The sequence below is a fragment of the Pinus tabuliformis genome, chromosome 8 (genome assembly GCF_031772625.1).
Source record: "Pinus tabuliformis cultivar Carrire ecotype Pingquan chromosome 8, CPIR1, whole genome shotgun sequence".
Lineage (NCBI taxonomy): Eukaryota > Viridiplantae > Streptophyta > Pinopsida > Pinales > Pinaceae > Pinus > Pinus tabuliformis.
The window spans coordinates 1,021,990,417-1,022,005,834 of record NC_142294.1 but is presented as its reverse complement, the minus strand read 5'-3'; the positions used below and the strand labels follow the sequence as shown (position 1 = coordinate 1,022,005,834).

Below are 15,418 nucleotides of genomic sequence, written 5' to 3'. Positions count from 1 at the left end.
CTGTAATACTTTAGCGAAAGACAATCAAGTAGAGAAGGAAGTAATGAAACATTGTAAGTGAATCTCTGTTTTTGCATCTGTAGTCTGTAGTTTTGGGTAAGGCTCCACAACTAAGTGTGCAGAGACCTTGAAGAGTCTGAAACTGAGTTCTCAGACCACCTGCAGATGAATGTGAATGCGAAGGTAAAAAAAGTGAATGTAATTGAAGATTTGTTTAATAAAGAAGACATTTTGGCGAAGTATTGTATCTCTACATATGTTATTTATCTATTGTTATGTTTATGATTATGTATGATTTTCAGTAAACTATGTAAAGAATTGTATGACATATTGTTATGTGTTAGAGTTTATGCATTTTTATAAGCTAATCATCTGCGTGAATTTCTTATGCATGCGAAGTTATAAGATTGGTACACAGTAGAAGTAAATACACGGCACCACTTCACAGATATCCCTTTGGTCGCAGAACCATGGTTCTGCAACCTCCCATAACTGCTTCAGGTAAGACTGCGACCTTCGTGTAGATAATTTCCGAAAGGCCCAGTAGTTGATGGTTTGTTGGTGCGCAACACACTTTGAACTTGGGTCAAGCCCCTTTAAACCAAAAATTAATAGGAAAATGCTCTTGGGAAATGTGCTCTCCTCCCAACTGTTAAAAAATAACCTTTGGTGCCTCCCGAGTAGAGATATCTTGCCTGCAATCAACAACGTCTTCATGATTCCAATAATGTATTATATATATTAATTTCTAACATATTTTTCCTTGGCAGTGTCCCACCTTTCAGGGTTCTGCCAACCCATTAGCCTACGCTGTTTTCTTTTTCCTCCCTTTCATTAGGGGAATTTTGAGGTCTAAAATGGGCCTCCTAAGGAAATTATAAAATAATAGTGGAAATAATAAAATAAGATTGGATTACATAATCAAATTTCAGAGGGAAAAAAGAAAAAAATTATTTTTTCAACTCGTATTTTCAACTTATCCCCCTATGGGTTTACTTAAATTTCAAGCAAAAAGACATGTTGGATGCAAAATTTGATTCCTCATCCAAGGAGTACCCATGTTGCATACTTTTGATGAACCCTGCTACATAACAAATGAAAAATAAATGAAAAACGTGATTGCAATCATGTTTTTTCTTGTATTTCTCATTTTTCATGTAGCAAGCTCCATCAAAAGTATTCAACATGGGTACTCCTTGGATGAGGAATTAAATTTTGCATCCAAAAAGTACTCTTGCTCGAAATTTGAGTAAAACCTTAGGGAGATAAATTGAAAATACGAGCTGAAAATTTTATTTATTATTTTATTATTTTTTAATATTTTTACTTTTTTACTCCAAAATGGTGAAGCATGCCCCATGGTTGAAATCATCATCTTGAATCTATTGGTTCTTATAAAGTTTATTTTCGTTTTACATTTTTCTTAGGAGGCCCATTTAAGACCTCAAAATTCCCCTAATGAAAGCATGCTTTTCTCTCCCATAGAGCTTTCCTCAGTATTTCTCTCCAACAGAGTATTTTTAAGGAATTTATCTTCATCTAAATATTTTTTAGATTTGACAAATATCTCTTATACAAATTTATACAAATATCTTTCCCATCATTTTCCAGCTTTATTCCTCAAATTTAATTATTTAATACATCATTATTTCAAAATCCAGTTTATCATGGCTTTCTGGCCAACATACTAAAAATAGTCCAATGTAAAAAAAAAACCAAAGATATTCCCATAACAATAGAGGGGTATTATCTTCCCCCTCTTTAAGATAACATCGTCCTTGGTGTTCTATTATTCAATTATTTCCTTATTGAAATAGTGTTGGATATGCTTCCTTCATAGTGTCCTTCTGCTCCCGGGTAACCTCCTCAGGTGTAAAGTGCTTCCATTGCACTTTAACCTAAGCGAAAACTCAATTCTAGAGCATGATCTCTTTCTGCCCCAAGATGTAGAGTGGATCTGGCAGAAAATCTCCTTCGGGTTCCACCTATATCAAATTCCAACCAATTACATGAGAACTGTCATGGATATACTTTTTTAATAAGGACACATGAAAAAAATTATGAACGTTAATATGGCTGATCAAGTACTCAAAGGATGTTATATCCAAGCTAAAATTTGATTACGAAGTAAAGATATCAGAGCTAAAAGTAAGGTTGTAGCCAATTATGCCACCAGAGGTTTGGGAGCAGAGACAAAGGGACCTCAGTGCAACATTGAAAGGCATATATGATACGGTGGCAGATTGTGGGAAGTTGCTTGATGACACAATGTAGATTCGGACCTCACTGCAGGAGGATCCAAATGTCTTAAAGATTGAGGAAGAAATGCAGGCCAAGCAGAAGCAACGCGATGAGATCCTGACAACTGTGAAGACCTTACCAGTCTTTTAGAGGCTTGCCAACATTTCCGAAGGAAAGAACCTTCAGACTCAAATAAATGATCTGTGGAGGAAAGCACAAATCTTGCAGGAGAGGACTTAATTATGGTAGGAGGAAGCCCTATAATTTTTGCAGGCAGTAGATGAACGACTGAAGGAATTGAAGAAAAGGCAAGCAGAGCTACTACAGAAGACCATTGGCCCTACTACAGAACCTTGGTTGAAGGAGGCGCAGAAGGAAGAAAGGTTGATGGCAGAAACACTCCAACATTACAACGCAATATACAATGGGATCATAGTGAATATCAAGGGCGTTGAATCTAAGTGACTCTGGATGCATCACAGGTGAGTGTTAGGGGCCTGTTGGGCATGGTCCAACTTGGTCCAAGTTTTGGCTAAAAGACCCCACGAAAGAAGGAGTGGACCGCTCGGAGCTGGTGAAGATATATTGATTGCACGAACTTTTAGGGATTTTGGGATGGGATAAAGCCCTTATTTATAACTGGTATAAGGTAGTAGTCCTTGTTTTATGGATCCATGGTATGTGGACCATGGTTTTTGTATAGATGAAATTTATAAAAGGATTTGTAATACTTTAGTGAAAGACAATCAAGTAGAGAAGGAAGTAATGAAATATCATAAGTGAATCTCTGTTTTCGCGTCTGTAGTTTGTAGTTTTGGGTAAGGCTCCACAACTAAGTGTGCGGAGACCTTGAAGAGTCTGAAATTGAGTGCGGAGACCACCTGCAGATGAATGTGAATGCATAGGTCAAAAAGGTGAATGTAATTGAAGATTTGTTTAATAAAGAAGATGTTTTGGCGAAGTATTGTATCTCTATATATGTTAATTATCTATTGTTATGTTTTTGATTATGTATGATTTTCACTGAATTATGCAAATACTTGTATGACATATTGTTATGTGTTAGAGTTTATGCATTTTTGTAAGCTAATCATCTACGTGAATTTCTTATGCATGCGAAGTTATAAGATTGGTACACAGTAGAAGTAAATTCACAGCGCCACTTCGTGGATATCCCTTTGGTTGCAAAAACCTAGTTCTGCAACCTCCGATAACTACTTCGGGTAAGACTGCGACATTCGTGCGGGTCATTTCTGAAAGGCCCAGTAGTTGATGGTTTGTTGGTGCGCAACACACTCTGAACTTGGGTCAAGCTCCTTTAAACCAAAAATTAATAGGAAAATGCCCTTGGGAAATGCGCTCTCCTCCCAACCATTTACAAATAACCTTTGGTTCCTCTTGAGTAGAGATATCTTGTCTGCTATCAACAACCTCTTCATGATTCCAATAATGTATTATATATATTAATTTCTAACATATTTTTCCTTGGCAATGTCCCTTCTTTTAGGGTTCTGCTAACCCATTAACCTAAGGTGTTTTTTTTCCTCCCTTTCATTATGGGAATTTTGAGGTCTAAAATGAGCCTCCTAAGGAAATTATAAAATAATAGTGGAAATAATAAAATAAGATTGGATTACATCATCAAATTTTAGAGGGAAAAAAGGAAAAAAACTATTTTTTCAGCTTGTATTTTCAACTTATCCCCCTATGGGTTTACTTAAATTTCAAGCAAAAGCACATGTTGGATGCAAAATTTGATTCCTCATCCAAGGAGTACCCATGTCGCATACTTTTGATGGACCCTGCTACATAAAAAATGAGAAATACATGAAAAACGTGATTGCAATCACGTTTTTTCATGTATTTCTCAATTTTCATGTAGCAGGCTCCATCAAAAGTATTCAACATGGGTACTCCTTGGACGAGGAATCAAATTTTGCATCCAACAAGTACTCTCGCCCAAAATTTGAGTAAAACCTTAGGGAGATAAATTGAAAATATGAGTTGAAAATTTTATTAATTATTTTATTATTTTTTAATCTTTTTACTTTTTTACTCCAAAATGGTGAATCATGCCCCATGGTTGACATCATCATCTTGAATCCTATTGGTTCTTATAAAGTTTATTTTCATTTTACATTTTTCTTAGGAGGCCCATTTAAGACCTCAAAATTCCCCTAATGAAAACATGCTTTTCTCTCCCGTAGAGCTTTCCTTAGTATTTCTCTCCAACAGAGTATTTTTAAGGAATTTATCTTAATTTGAATATTTTTTAGATTTGAAAAATATATCTTATACAAATTTATACAAATATCTTTCCCATCATTTTCCAGCTTTATTCCTCAAATTTAATTATTTAATACATCATTATTTCAAAATCCAGTTTATCATGGATTTTTGGCCAACATACTAAAAATAGTCCAATGTAAAAGAAAACCAAAGACATTCCCATAACAACAGAGGGGTATTATCTCCCCCTCTTTAAAATAACATCGTCCTTGGTGTTTTATTATTCAATTATTTCCTTGCTGAAATAGTGTTGGATATGCTTTCTTCATAGTGTCCTCCTATGCCCAGGTAGCCTCCTCAAGTGTAAAGTGCTTCCATTGCACTTTAACCTAAGTGACAACTCAATTCTGGAGCACGGTCTCTTTCTGCCCCAAGATGTAGAGTGGCTCTGGCAGAAAATCTCCTTCGAGTTCCACCTATATCAAATTCCAACCAATTACATGAGAACTGTCATGGATACACTTTTTTAATAAGGACACATGAAAAACATTATGAACGTTAATATGGCCGGGAAGAGCCAGATGAAATGATACTGGCCCAATTCTGTCCAGAATTTCAAAAGGACCACAGAATCATGGTTCCAAATTTGCACACATTCCTCTTCTTAGAGTAATTTTCCTGGGTTTTTCCCACAGATACACATGCTCCCCAATGTTGAATTATTTATGAACACTTTTCTTGTCAAAATAAATTTTTTGTTGATCTTGTGCTGTTTTGATATTCCATCGTATCTTTTGCACTATTTGTTCTATTTCCTACAAAGCATCTAGCCCCAATATTAGTTTATCCTACGGTTGACTCCAGCTAGGGGGTATATGACATTTCCTGCCATACAAAGCTTCAAAAGGACTCATTTTAATAGAAGCTTGGAAGTTATTGTTATAAGAAAATTATGCTAAATGCAGAAATTCCTCCCACTTGGTAAGCTGGTTCATAACATACCTTCAAGAATCTAGTTAGTCCTTTTTGTATGCCCATCTGTCTGATGGTGATATGTAATGCTAAAATTTAATTGTGTTCCCATACCCCAAAATAATTCTTTCCAGAACTTGGAGGTAAAATTTGCATCTTTATCTGAGGAATGCCAACCACCTAACTTGCCTAACATTTAAATTGGGTTGGCTAAAAAAGTATTTCAAAATGATATGATCAGTTACCAAAGTGAATTTGTTTCCTAATAGGTAGTGTTGCCACATTTTGAGTACATGTATCACTGCTGCCAATTCTAAGTTTTACACTGCATAACTCTGCTCATATAATTTAAGCTTCATGGACCCATAAGCTATTACAACATTATCTTGGATCAACACTCCTCCAAGGCCTTCCAAAGAGGCATTTGTACAAACAATGAATTCCTTATTTGGATCTACAATTTTTAGTATAAGAGCTGTGGTTAATCACTGTTTTAGATCATCAAAGATTTCTTGACATTTGATGTCCATTCAAATTTTACACCCTTTTTCTGTATGGAAGTAATAGGGTAAGTCAATCTTGAAAAGGCTTCATTAAATCTTCGATAATATCCTGCAATCCCCATAAATGAACAAACTGCTAATACATCATTGGGTATGGGCCAATTCATGATATCCTGAACCTTTTCGGGATCTACAACTAATCCTTCCTTAGAAATAACAAGTCCCAAATATTGTATCCTGTTTTTATAAAACTCACAATTGTAGAGTTTTTCATATAGTCGATGCTCCCTTAATGTTTGTAACACTAGCATCAAATGTTCCTTGTGCTTTGCCTCATTTTTTGAATACACTAAAATATCATCTATGAATACTAATACAAACTTATCAAGGTATGGATGGAGTATGCTATTCATCAGGAACATGAAAGTTGTTGGTGCATTCATGAGACCGAAAGGTAACAAAACAAACTAATAATGGCCGTATCTGGTTTTAAAAGTTGTTTCATGTATATCCTCATTATTTATACGCAACTAGTAGCTACTAGTCCTTAAGTAATTTTTTGAAATTATTGTTGATTCTCTCATTTGATTGAACAGATCATCGATTCGATGCAATGGGTATTTGTTTTTTAGCATTAATTTGTTCAACTAATGATAATCGATGCACATTCTAAATGTTTCATATTTATTTTCGACAAAAGGTATAGGTGCCCCCCATGGTGAGACACTAGGCCTGATATACCCCTTGTTCAACAATTTATGTAACTGCATTTTCAATTCAATTATCTTTTGTGTGCTCATTCGATACGAGGCTTTAGACACGACAATGGCACTTGACAGTAAATCAATGGTGAAATATATATCCCTAGGTGGGGGTAAACACATAATTGCTTCTGGAAAAACATCTTGAAATTCCCTAATGATTGATACATTGTTTACATTTCCTTTTTCTGTTGGTTGATCACTAGTTTCCACCTATACCAAGTATAACTAACATCCCTTCCTGGCACTTCTTTTCAGCTGTAAAGCTGAAATTTGTCTAACTGATACTAGTTTTGGTTTCCCCCTAATTAACCAAGTCTACCCACCTTGTTCCACAAAACTGACTGTCTTCTCTAAACAATTTATAACAACTCCTTATTTTTCTAACCAATCGATGCATATTAACAGATCGTAAGACCCCAAGGGAATTATATTTAAATACGTTGTTGTAGGATAACCATTTAAATTAAGGGAAAACTGTTTTATTTGACTGATTACGTTTCTATTGGTACCTATTGCCAATTGTACCAGACATGCATTCTTGAAAATTTCAGGTTTCAAATTACATTTTTCTACAATTTGGGGGCTGATATACCTTAAAATATCCCCTATATCAATTAAAACAGACACAACTTGGTTTATTATAGTACCTTAGATTTTAATCATGTTAGATTGATGTTCAGCGTGTTTATCCTCTAATGCCGCGCTAATCCTAGGAATATTTCTGGGAATGTCATTCACCATCATTGCTTCATGGATTGCTTGAATGTTCTGGACATATTTGGGATTATGCGGGCAATCTCTTAGCAAATGTGTCTCAATACATCCCCAATATTTTAATGGTTCCCTCTCCCTTATGTCGTTTTTCTTCTCTCTATTCAATTTTGTGGGCTTTGATCCACTTTAAGATTGTGCAAGTGGAAGTGCATTATCTTTACTAAAGTTTTTCCTTTGATGATCCTTACCAAATTTCTTAAAGTAATAAGGTTTTTGTCTTTTCACATTCCCTCCAAATTGGGGTCCTATCCTTATTTTGCCACAACTTTCCAACTTCACTTCTATTCTTGAACTGTTGGTAACACAATGTAGCCTTCCTAACTCCTTCATCCATTGATTTTAGATTATTGAACTCAATCCTCTCTTTATAGGAGGCTGGAAAACAAATTAAGAATCATTGCACTTTGGCTTTCTCTTCTTTAATATAGGGCACATATCGTAGCAATTTTGTAAACTTTGCCACAAATTCATCCATAGGTAGCTACCCCTACCTTAGTTCATGGAATTCCTTGTCCTGATCATTATAATAATGCTCACTAAGATACCTCAACATAAATTGTTTTTGGAATTCCTCCAGGAAATGCACGCTTTTTACCTCTCCCCACCAAAGAGTAGCTTTACCCTGCAACTGATAGATTTCCATTCGAGCCTTCAAATTACTATCGCATTCATAGACATGGAAATATTTAATCATGTTCAGAAGCTAAGCCTCCGCATCCTCCTCTTTCTTGCCATCAAAGGTAGGGGGTTTGATCTTCCTAAATTCACCTTGTAACTCCATCTTCTTTTTTCCTTTCTGCACTTTTTGAGATATCCAACCTGACTCCCCCCCACTCTCAAAGTTTTCAGATTCTGTTTCACTTTGCTTCCTTGTCAATCCTTCCAAGTCTATACTTTTGTGGCTGGAATTTTCCATCCATACTCTAATCATTCTTTCCTACTCTGCACTGGATTTCAATAATCATTCATTAATACTCCGAAGTTGTGCTAATTACTGTTACAAATTTTTCACTATATCCACGAACTAAGAGGGTAGTGAAGTACTACCTTTGCCCAATTCCACATACAAATCTTCACTACCCGTGTGAACTGGAGGAGAATTCTCCGTCATTCTGCTACACCCTACTTCACCTACATACCTTATAAAACATATATAGCTTCTATCAACAATATGTATTTACCTATGGTTGTGACTTTCGAAGCCTAGTGTAGTAATTGGAGATATGATACCACTTGTCATATGCCTAAGTTAATGCATTACAAGATAGTTACTTCAAATTCATGTACTTTTAAATTTTATTTATTTATTTATTTATTTTTTAACTTCTGGTTATTATACTCCTATATAGTTTGTATATTCAATGTGAATGAATTAAGGTTTGAGATAAATATCTATAAATAGAACCTTTGAACTATGTTTGTATAACACTCATTATTCTTTATGCAAAGTGTATAAGTAGTAATCCTTACCATGTCAAACTATGTGCTTTGTGATATCATGTGGCATTTGGGTTATAACCCTTGGTCATTCTTGTATAAGGGTCGAGTTTAGATTTATGTTATGTGTTGTCGTTCCTGTTAGGGTCCTATAATTTATAGGATCAAATGATGATTGAAGACTTTCTTTTAGTATTTCAAATTGTAAATAATATTGCATACTGCAAATGATTTCCAAAAAGATATTTAAATGAAAATAAAATATTAAAAGAGGGTATATAAATAGGAAAAATAGAAAATGATAAAAGAACCCCACAAAAAATGAAAAATGTTAAAGTGATGCCAATTGAAGTGCCACTGAGAGTACAATAATTTTGTAGAGAATAAATTCATGAAATTCTGCGCAACTTGTTTAAAATGCCACAATACTTCTTTTTGTTTGAAACATAGAGTGTAATCATGTTCAAAAAAATTTCAATTTATGTCAATTAGATTAGAGTGAATAACTTAGCCAAATAGTATAATATTGGCTGAGATTAGATAATAAGAGTAGGTGAAATTATCTAAAGGATGGATATTTGTAATATTGTTATTTGTCCAAAGTTTGGCGCTTATAGTAAACAAGATATGCGAAATATAATATTTGATCCCACTGTTGGTAAACCTTACACAAGTTCACACCCCCGATTGCAATCATGTTTTAATCCAACGACTCTAAGGCCTTTTCAACCCCCCTACTATGTTTCTCTTTATCAGGGGGGGAGGGGGTCTGAAAAGCAGTTTCCCCGCTGCTAGGTGTCCTCCTCACATCATTTTGCAACCCCCCTTTAATACCATATACTGCTTGAAGCCCCCTATGAAAGTAGTTTACCCTGCTACGGCCACAATCTACTCTCTGATTACATCACCCTACGATTCCTCTCCACCTTCAATCCCCTATTGTCACATAGCCCCTTCTTCCTATCACTTCCCACTAATGGTCCTGCACCTTCATCTTCTTATCCCTTGCTGCCACATTGATGACCGTTACACTTTACCTTTATGTCTCCCTCCCGTTGCGTCCATCCCGTTGCTGAGTAAATGCACTTCCCAAAGAGCCATTTATCCAACAATCCTGCTCCAGGTATGAATCTATAAAGCCTTGGTTTTTCCCGCCATCACATCCTTTTCTTAATTTCCTACTATTACACTAATCCCGAGCCTTCTATTTATTTCCTATCAGCGACTACCCACAAAGGAATTCGCTCCAAGATTTTCCTGCAAAATTAATAGTGACCCTTTGCAAATGATATCTGTCATCCTTTGTAATTTCATTCTGCTACCATTATGGCTCCAAAAGCTACCATTGTGGTAAAATCCATGCTTGCTCCCCCTATGGATTAAGACCACATCCCCCTAGTTGACTGAGATTATAAAATCTTTGAAAAGTAGTGTGAATTCGACCTTTTCGAATTACACTACTGGTTTTGTGACACTTACCTTGACTAGTCTGATGAGATTAACCTCTAGCGATCTAGACTACCCCTGTTCATTTTCCCCCAGTCCTACTATTTCCTCGAATTCTTCCTCAAGTGTCATGCTTCTTATCTCTCAAGTAAGAGGGCTATCATCTCTCATAATGGTGAAATCCTGTTCACCATTACCTCTGAAAGTATAAACCAAATGTTGTAGGTCCCCTACAATGCCTCCCTAACTCCCTTTTCCCTTGAGGCTTTAAAGAAATTTATCAAAAACTCACCTTTCTCTAGAGAGCCAAGATTTTTTTGGTCTTCCTGCCAGAAGATTCTCATCTCCCCAAGAAAAATCCCCCTTATCCCTCTTCTATTTTCGCCCAAAGAACCAGACATATCATCTCTATCTTGTCCTACCTACTTGGTTACTTTTCAGATGAATGGGTAGATGAGCCTATTTTAGGCTTTCTATCCACCCTTTCTACAGAAGAAGGACTATTAGTCATCTTTGACTATGATCACTTACTCGCATATGTAATTCATGAACAATTCCTTCAGTTTCTAACTAAAGGAATTTTTAGAGATTCTTCCATTCTTATGTACATGTTCATTTTCTTCCAGACAGACAAGTTTCCCTTTGCAGTGCATAAACTCAATCAACAAGGAGAGCCTTAGTCCATTATTTTTTGGACCTTCACCATTAGAAAACAATCATAGGAATTCTGTTTTAAAGAGTTTATTGATCAGTTTGTGTATCCAACAACTTGTTTGCTGAGTGGCCAGCAGACTCCAAGAATCAGTGAGGATCTTCAGAAAGTATTGCATCTTAGTGAACAAGTGAAGAGAGGATATTGATATTTATACCAGTCATTTACAGAGATTAGATTTTATGGCTCAGAGTTGTCACCATATAAGTTTCCCAGTACCTTAAAATGAGGATATTTGCCTTGGAGTACATTAGGCAAATAATCCACTAAGACAAAATCCATTTTGTGGCAGCTAAGAAGAAGTCTCAATTCAGAACTAAGACACAGATAAGACCTTTTTGTTTGTAACAATAGTTAAGCAGGAGAGGAAGCAGACCTCCTGCTGAAACAAATTAATTTCCCTCTTATATTTACATTGTCTTATGACCCCTTTGGGCTGATTTATAAGCTAAGACTGGAACATAAGACAACTCCCTATGTGCATACCCAAAGACCAGAAATAGAGAAGTACATGAACCAATAGAATTGGGTAGATAACACATTGCAGGAGGCCAGAGAGAAGGTGCTTTCCAGGAAGACCTTAGCGGCTCCTTTACCCATATAAAAGACCGAGAAGAGATCGAGAGAGGATGACTCTACTTCAGTTACAAAAGCCAAAGAATTCAAGATCTATATAAAGAAGATTAAGATAAGTTCTAAGATATATTTTCCATTACTGGAGGAAACACAGGGTACCATTGTGCTCTCTGGACTTCAAACTTTGAATTTTGACAGTAGTACCACTAATTCTCCATCATCCTCAACTACTAAAGAGAATCCATCTACAACACCTCATAAACCAGAGAGATTCAAAGAACATAGGCAATTGGATATTTTCCAGAGATATAAAGAAATTAAATAGAGGAATGAAGCCCTTCATGACAACATCTCTGCTCAATTTAGGAAGCAGTCTTCCTCAATCCAGCACAGGCTCATTTCAACCTATGACACAGAGAAAGGGAGAATGCATATGGAATTCTTATAGGCACAGGTTCCACAACCAAAATCAACAACTGACTTCAAGGAGACTACCTTTGAGTTTGAGGCAAAGGATGTTCATCCTTTGGATCAGATGGACATGCACAGGAAAACAAGAGAAATGGTCTACTCAACCTTCACACAGACTTCCCTCACTACTTTGAAACTAAAACTTTCTTTGAACAATGTTCAATCACAACTCAAACTGGAGAAAGTTTCCTGTCTTGCTAAAGACAACAAAATTAAATATTTGGAGGAAATGGTGATCAAAGAAGGTTTTGATCCTGGTAATTCAAAGGCCATGAAATAATTTATTAAGAAGAAGAATGCTGACATAGCATCCCTAAAGAAACAATTGAAGCTGCCTGCGACTGAAGATCCCTAGGCAAATGAGTTAGGAGAGACATAGTTACAGATAGAATAAATGCCAAAGCTATTGGTGGAGCCGAGTGCACATATCAAGGAGATGGAAGTAGAGATGGACAAGTTGATCAAAGAGAAGGAGTAGAGTTCTCAACTAGCAGTGGTTCCTCTTGATGCAGTGCCAATTGCATCCTTACTTCAAACATGTATCCCTACATCAGCTATAACAACAAGAACATCTTCCTCCACAATGCCTCCTTCTTCAATTGCAAATGATTCAATTCAGTTGACCCAATCCTTGGAAAACATGTCTATACAAGGAGAAGAAATAAAGAAATTAAGACAGGATGTGAAGGTCCTACAAGAGAAGAGAAATAGATATGAGAATTATTTCATGATATAGATGTCGAAAACCCATACATTGTCCCAAAGATTGCATCAGATGGAAAAAGACACTTCCATGGGTAATACCCAATGTTCCACCAAGTCTCCGGGATGGGGAGACGTGGGTGCGGAGAGACGCACAAAGGGGATGTGTGGGAGTAACCTCAAATTTTAGGAAAATTTAGGGGGATGGGGGGACGTCGAGGTATATATAATATAATTTTTAATTATATATATTATATATGTATATAAATTTGAAATTTTCATGTTCATATTCATTGTTCAATAATGAAATCATATTAAATAGACTAATTAGTAATAGTAATATCAATACATTGAAATTTCAAATTTGATCCATACATAAAATTTAAATTCATAATTGAATCAAATAATGACATATAGTAATTGAATCTTGGTCTATCCTCATCATTCATTTTGATACATACATCATTCATATGACATACTCATTATAATGTTCTAAATGCTAATTCATCAAGATTCAATACCATAAGATTCAATAATAAAATTCAATATGAAATATTCAAATACAATATACATTGATCCATATCATTCATCATTCATCATCCATCATTCAAAAATCATCATTCTATAATCTACATTGAATCATTGATTTAGAAATTAAATTGAAAATTGAAAATTCTGAATTCATCGTTCATCATTCTAGATTCTAAATTGAACACTTAACTAAAATTTTCAATTTATATAACTCAAAGTTTCAAACTCAAAAATAGTTAAGAGTGAAGAGTCGGTCGTCAATATCTAGTGTCACAACTCAAATGTTAAAACTTGAAAGTAAAACTAAAAATTAAAAATGGAAAATGAACACTGAAAATAAAATCAACTTCAAGGACTCAATCTCAATGATTGGTCCTCTACATCCATCTGCTGCATGAAGTCATCAGGAACATCAATGGAAATGTCATTATCTGAGTCAGAGTCACTCTCTTGAGGAACCAATGGAAATCCATCCAAACCATGATGAAACTCATCTGGTCCATCCTCATCATCTATCTGTGCACTATCCTCTGGATCCACATCCCATCACGTTGCTGGTCCCCTCTGATACTCTAGTGTCTTCTTATGTGCAAGACGTAGAGAACTGTGCACTACAACTAGCTTCTCTGCTCTCATAGAGGAAAGTCTATTCCTCTTGATAGAGTGAATGAAGCTATATGTGGACCAATTCCTCTCTGCTGCAGAGGAACTAGAAATCTGAGACAATAAGCGAATAGCAAGTTGTTGGATCTCTGGAGCCTCATCCCCATGCATGGTCCACCAACCAATGGGGTCAGTCTGGCCTAAATCATTGTGATCTTCCCTTGCATCAGGCTTGTTGAAGGGACCACTGAGACTTGCAAATTGCATCCATTGTCTCCTAATGGTTCTCCCTTCTTTTGAACTATACATCTTTGTAATGGCTGCTCGAAATCCCTTTTTGACCTCTGGATCTTCAATGGGAAGAATTATACCAGTTCTTGCCACATACCATTTTGGGTTGAGTGCATATTCCGCCATGTGCAAAGGTGTATTCATTCGATCCCACCTACACTGAATAATGGGTCGAATCTGAGTCGTATAGAACTCTAAGGAAGGATATTTCTCACGAATGGCCACCCTTACTTGATCCAACATACTATCAAAAGTCTCATAGATTTCTCCAAGAGTAGGAGAATCTGTGTCAGTGTAGCGAATGACCTCAACTACAGGATGTAAGAGTGACACCAAATAACCACAATCTATCCACCAATCATTATCCAATATCTGAATCCTGATTTTCTTCCCTTCCTCTGTCTTAGATTATGCCCATCTGTTCCAATCTGGAGTCACAACCATGGCCTACAATGCTGACTGCACCTCCAACATCCTCTCTAATAAAAGAAAATAACTAGCATATCTGCTATCGGTAGGCTTGAGGAATTCCTTCCTTGCATGAGACCTATACATGGCTAAGGAGGTGTGGTGATTGAAAATAAACATTTGCACATTTCTTGCAGTTGTCACCAAGTTAGATACCCACTCAATTTTGCCAATGTCTTTCAATGCATTACTGAGTGCATGCACACAACAAGGGGTCCAGAAAATATGTCTATATTTACTCTGAATAATCAATCCTGCTGATCTACACACTACTGCTGCATCTGTCACAACCTGTACAACATTTGTAGAGCCAACCTCCTCTATAGCATCACGAAGAAGCTCAAATTGGAAAGCTGCATCTTTGCATTTTCCAGAACAATCAATAGCTCTAAGAAAGAAAGGCCCCTCTTGGAAAGTAACTATGATGTTGATAAGTGGACGTTTGGAAATGGCTGTCAACCCATCCATAACAATAGAACAACCTTCCCTCACCCATGTCTGCCTCAAAGTTTCCTTTTTCACATTAATATTGGCCACTTGCCTTTCTAATATCACTGTCCTCAACTTATGTTCACCTGGGGGCACATATTGAGGGTCCTGCTACTGTAATTGCCTTGACCATCTCCTTGTAGTAAGGAGAACGACTAACATGGAAAGGAATTCCATTGGCAAAAATAAATTTTCCAATGGCATCATCT

General features: G+C 36.2%; 1 protein-coding gene across 1 annotated transcript; it reads right to left on the bottom strand.

Moving 5' to 3' along the window:
- Positions 1-13,904: 13,904 nt before the first annotated feature.
- On the bottom strand, positions 13,905-15,188 carry LOC149238862 (uncharacterized). The gene is made up of 2 exons (XM_089369687.1): positions 14,960-15,188; positions 13,905-14,599 (listed from the first exon to the last, which is right to left on the bottom strand). The coding sequence occupies exons 1-2, from the start codon at positions 15,186-15,188 to the stop codon at positions 13,905-13,907; spliced, it is 924 nt and encodes a 307-aa protein (XP_089225813.1).
- Positions 15,189-15,418: the final 230 nt, after the last annotated feature.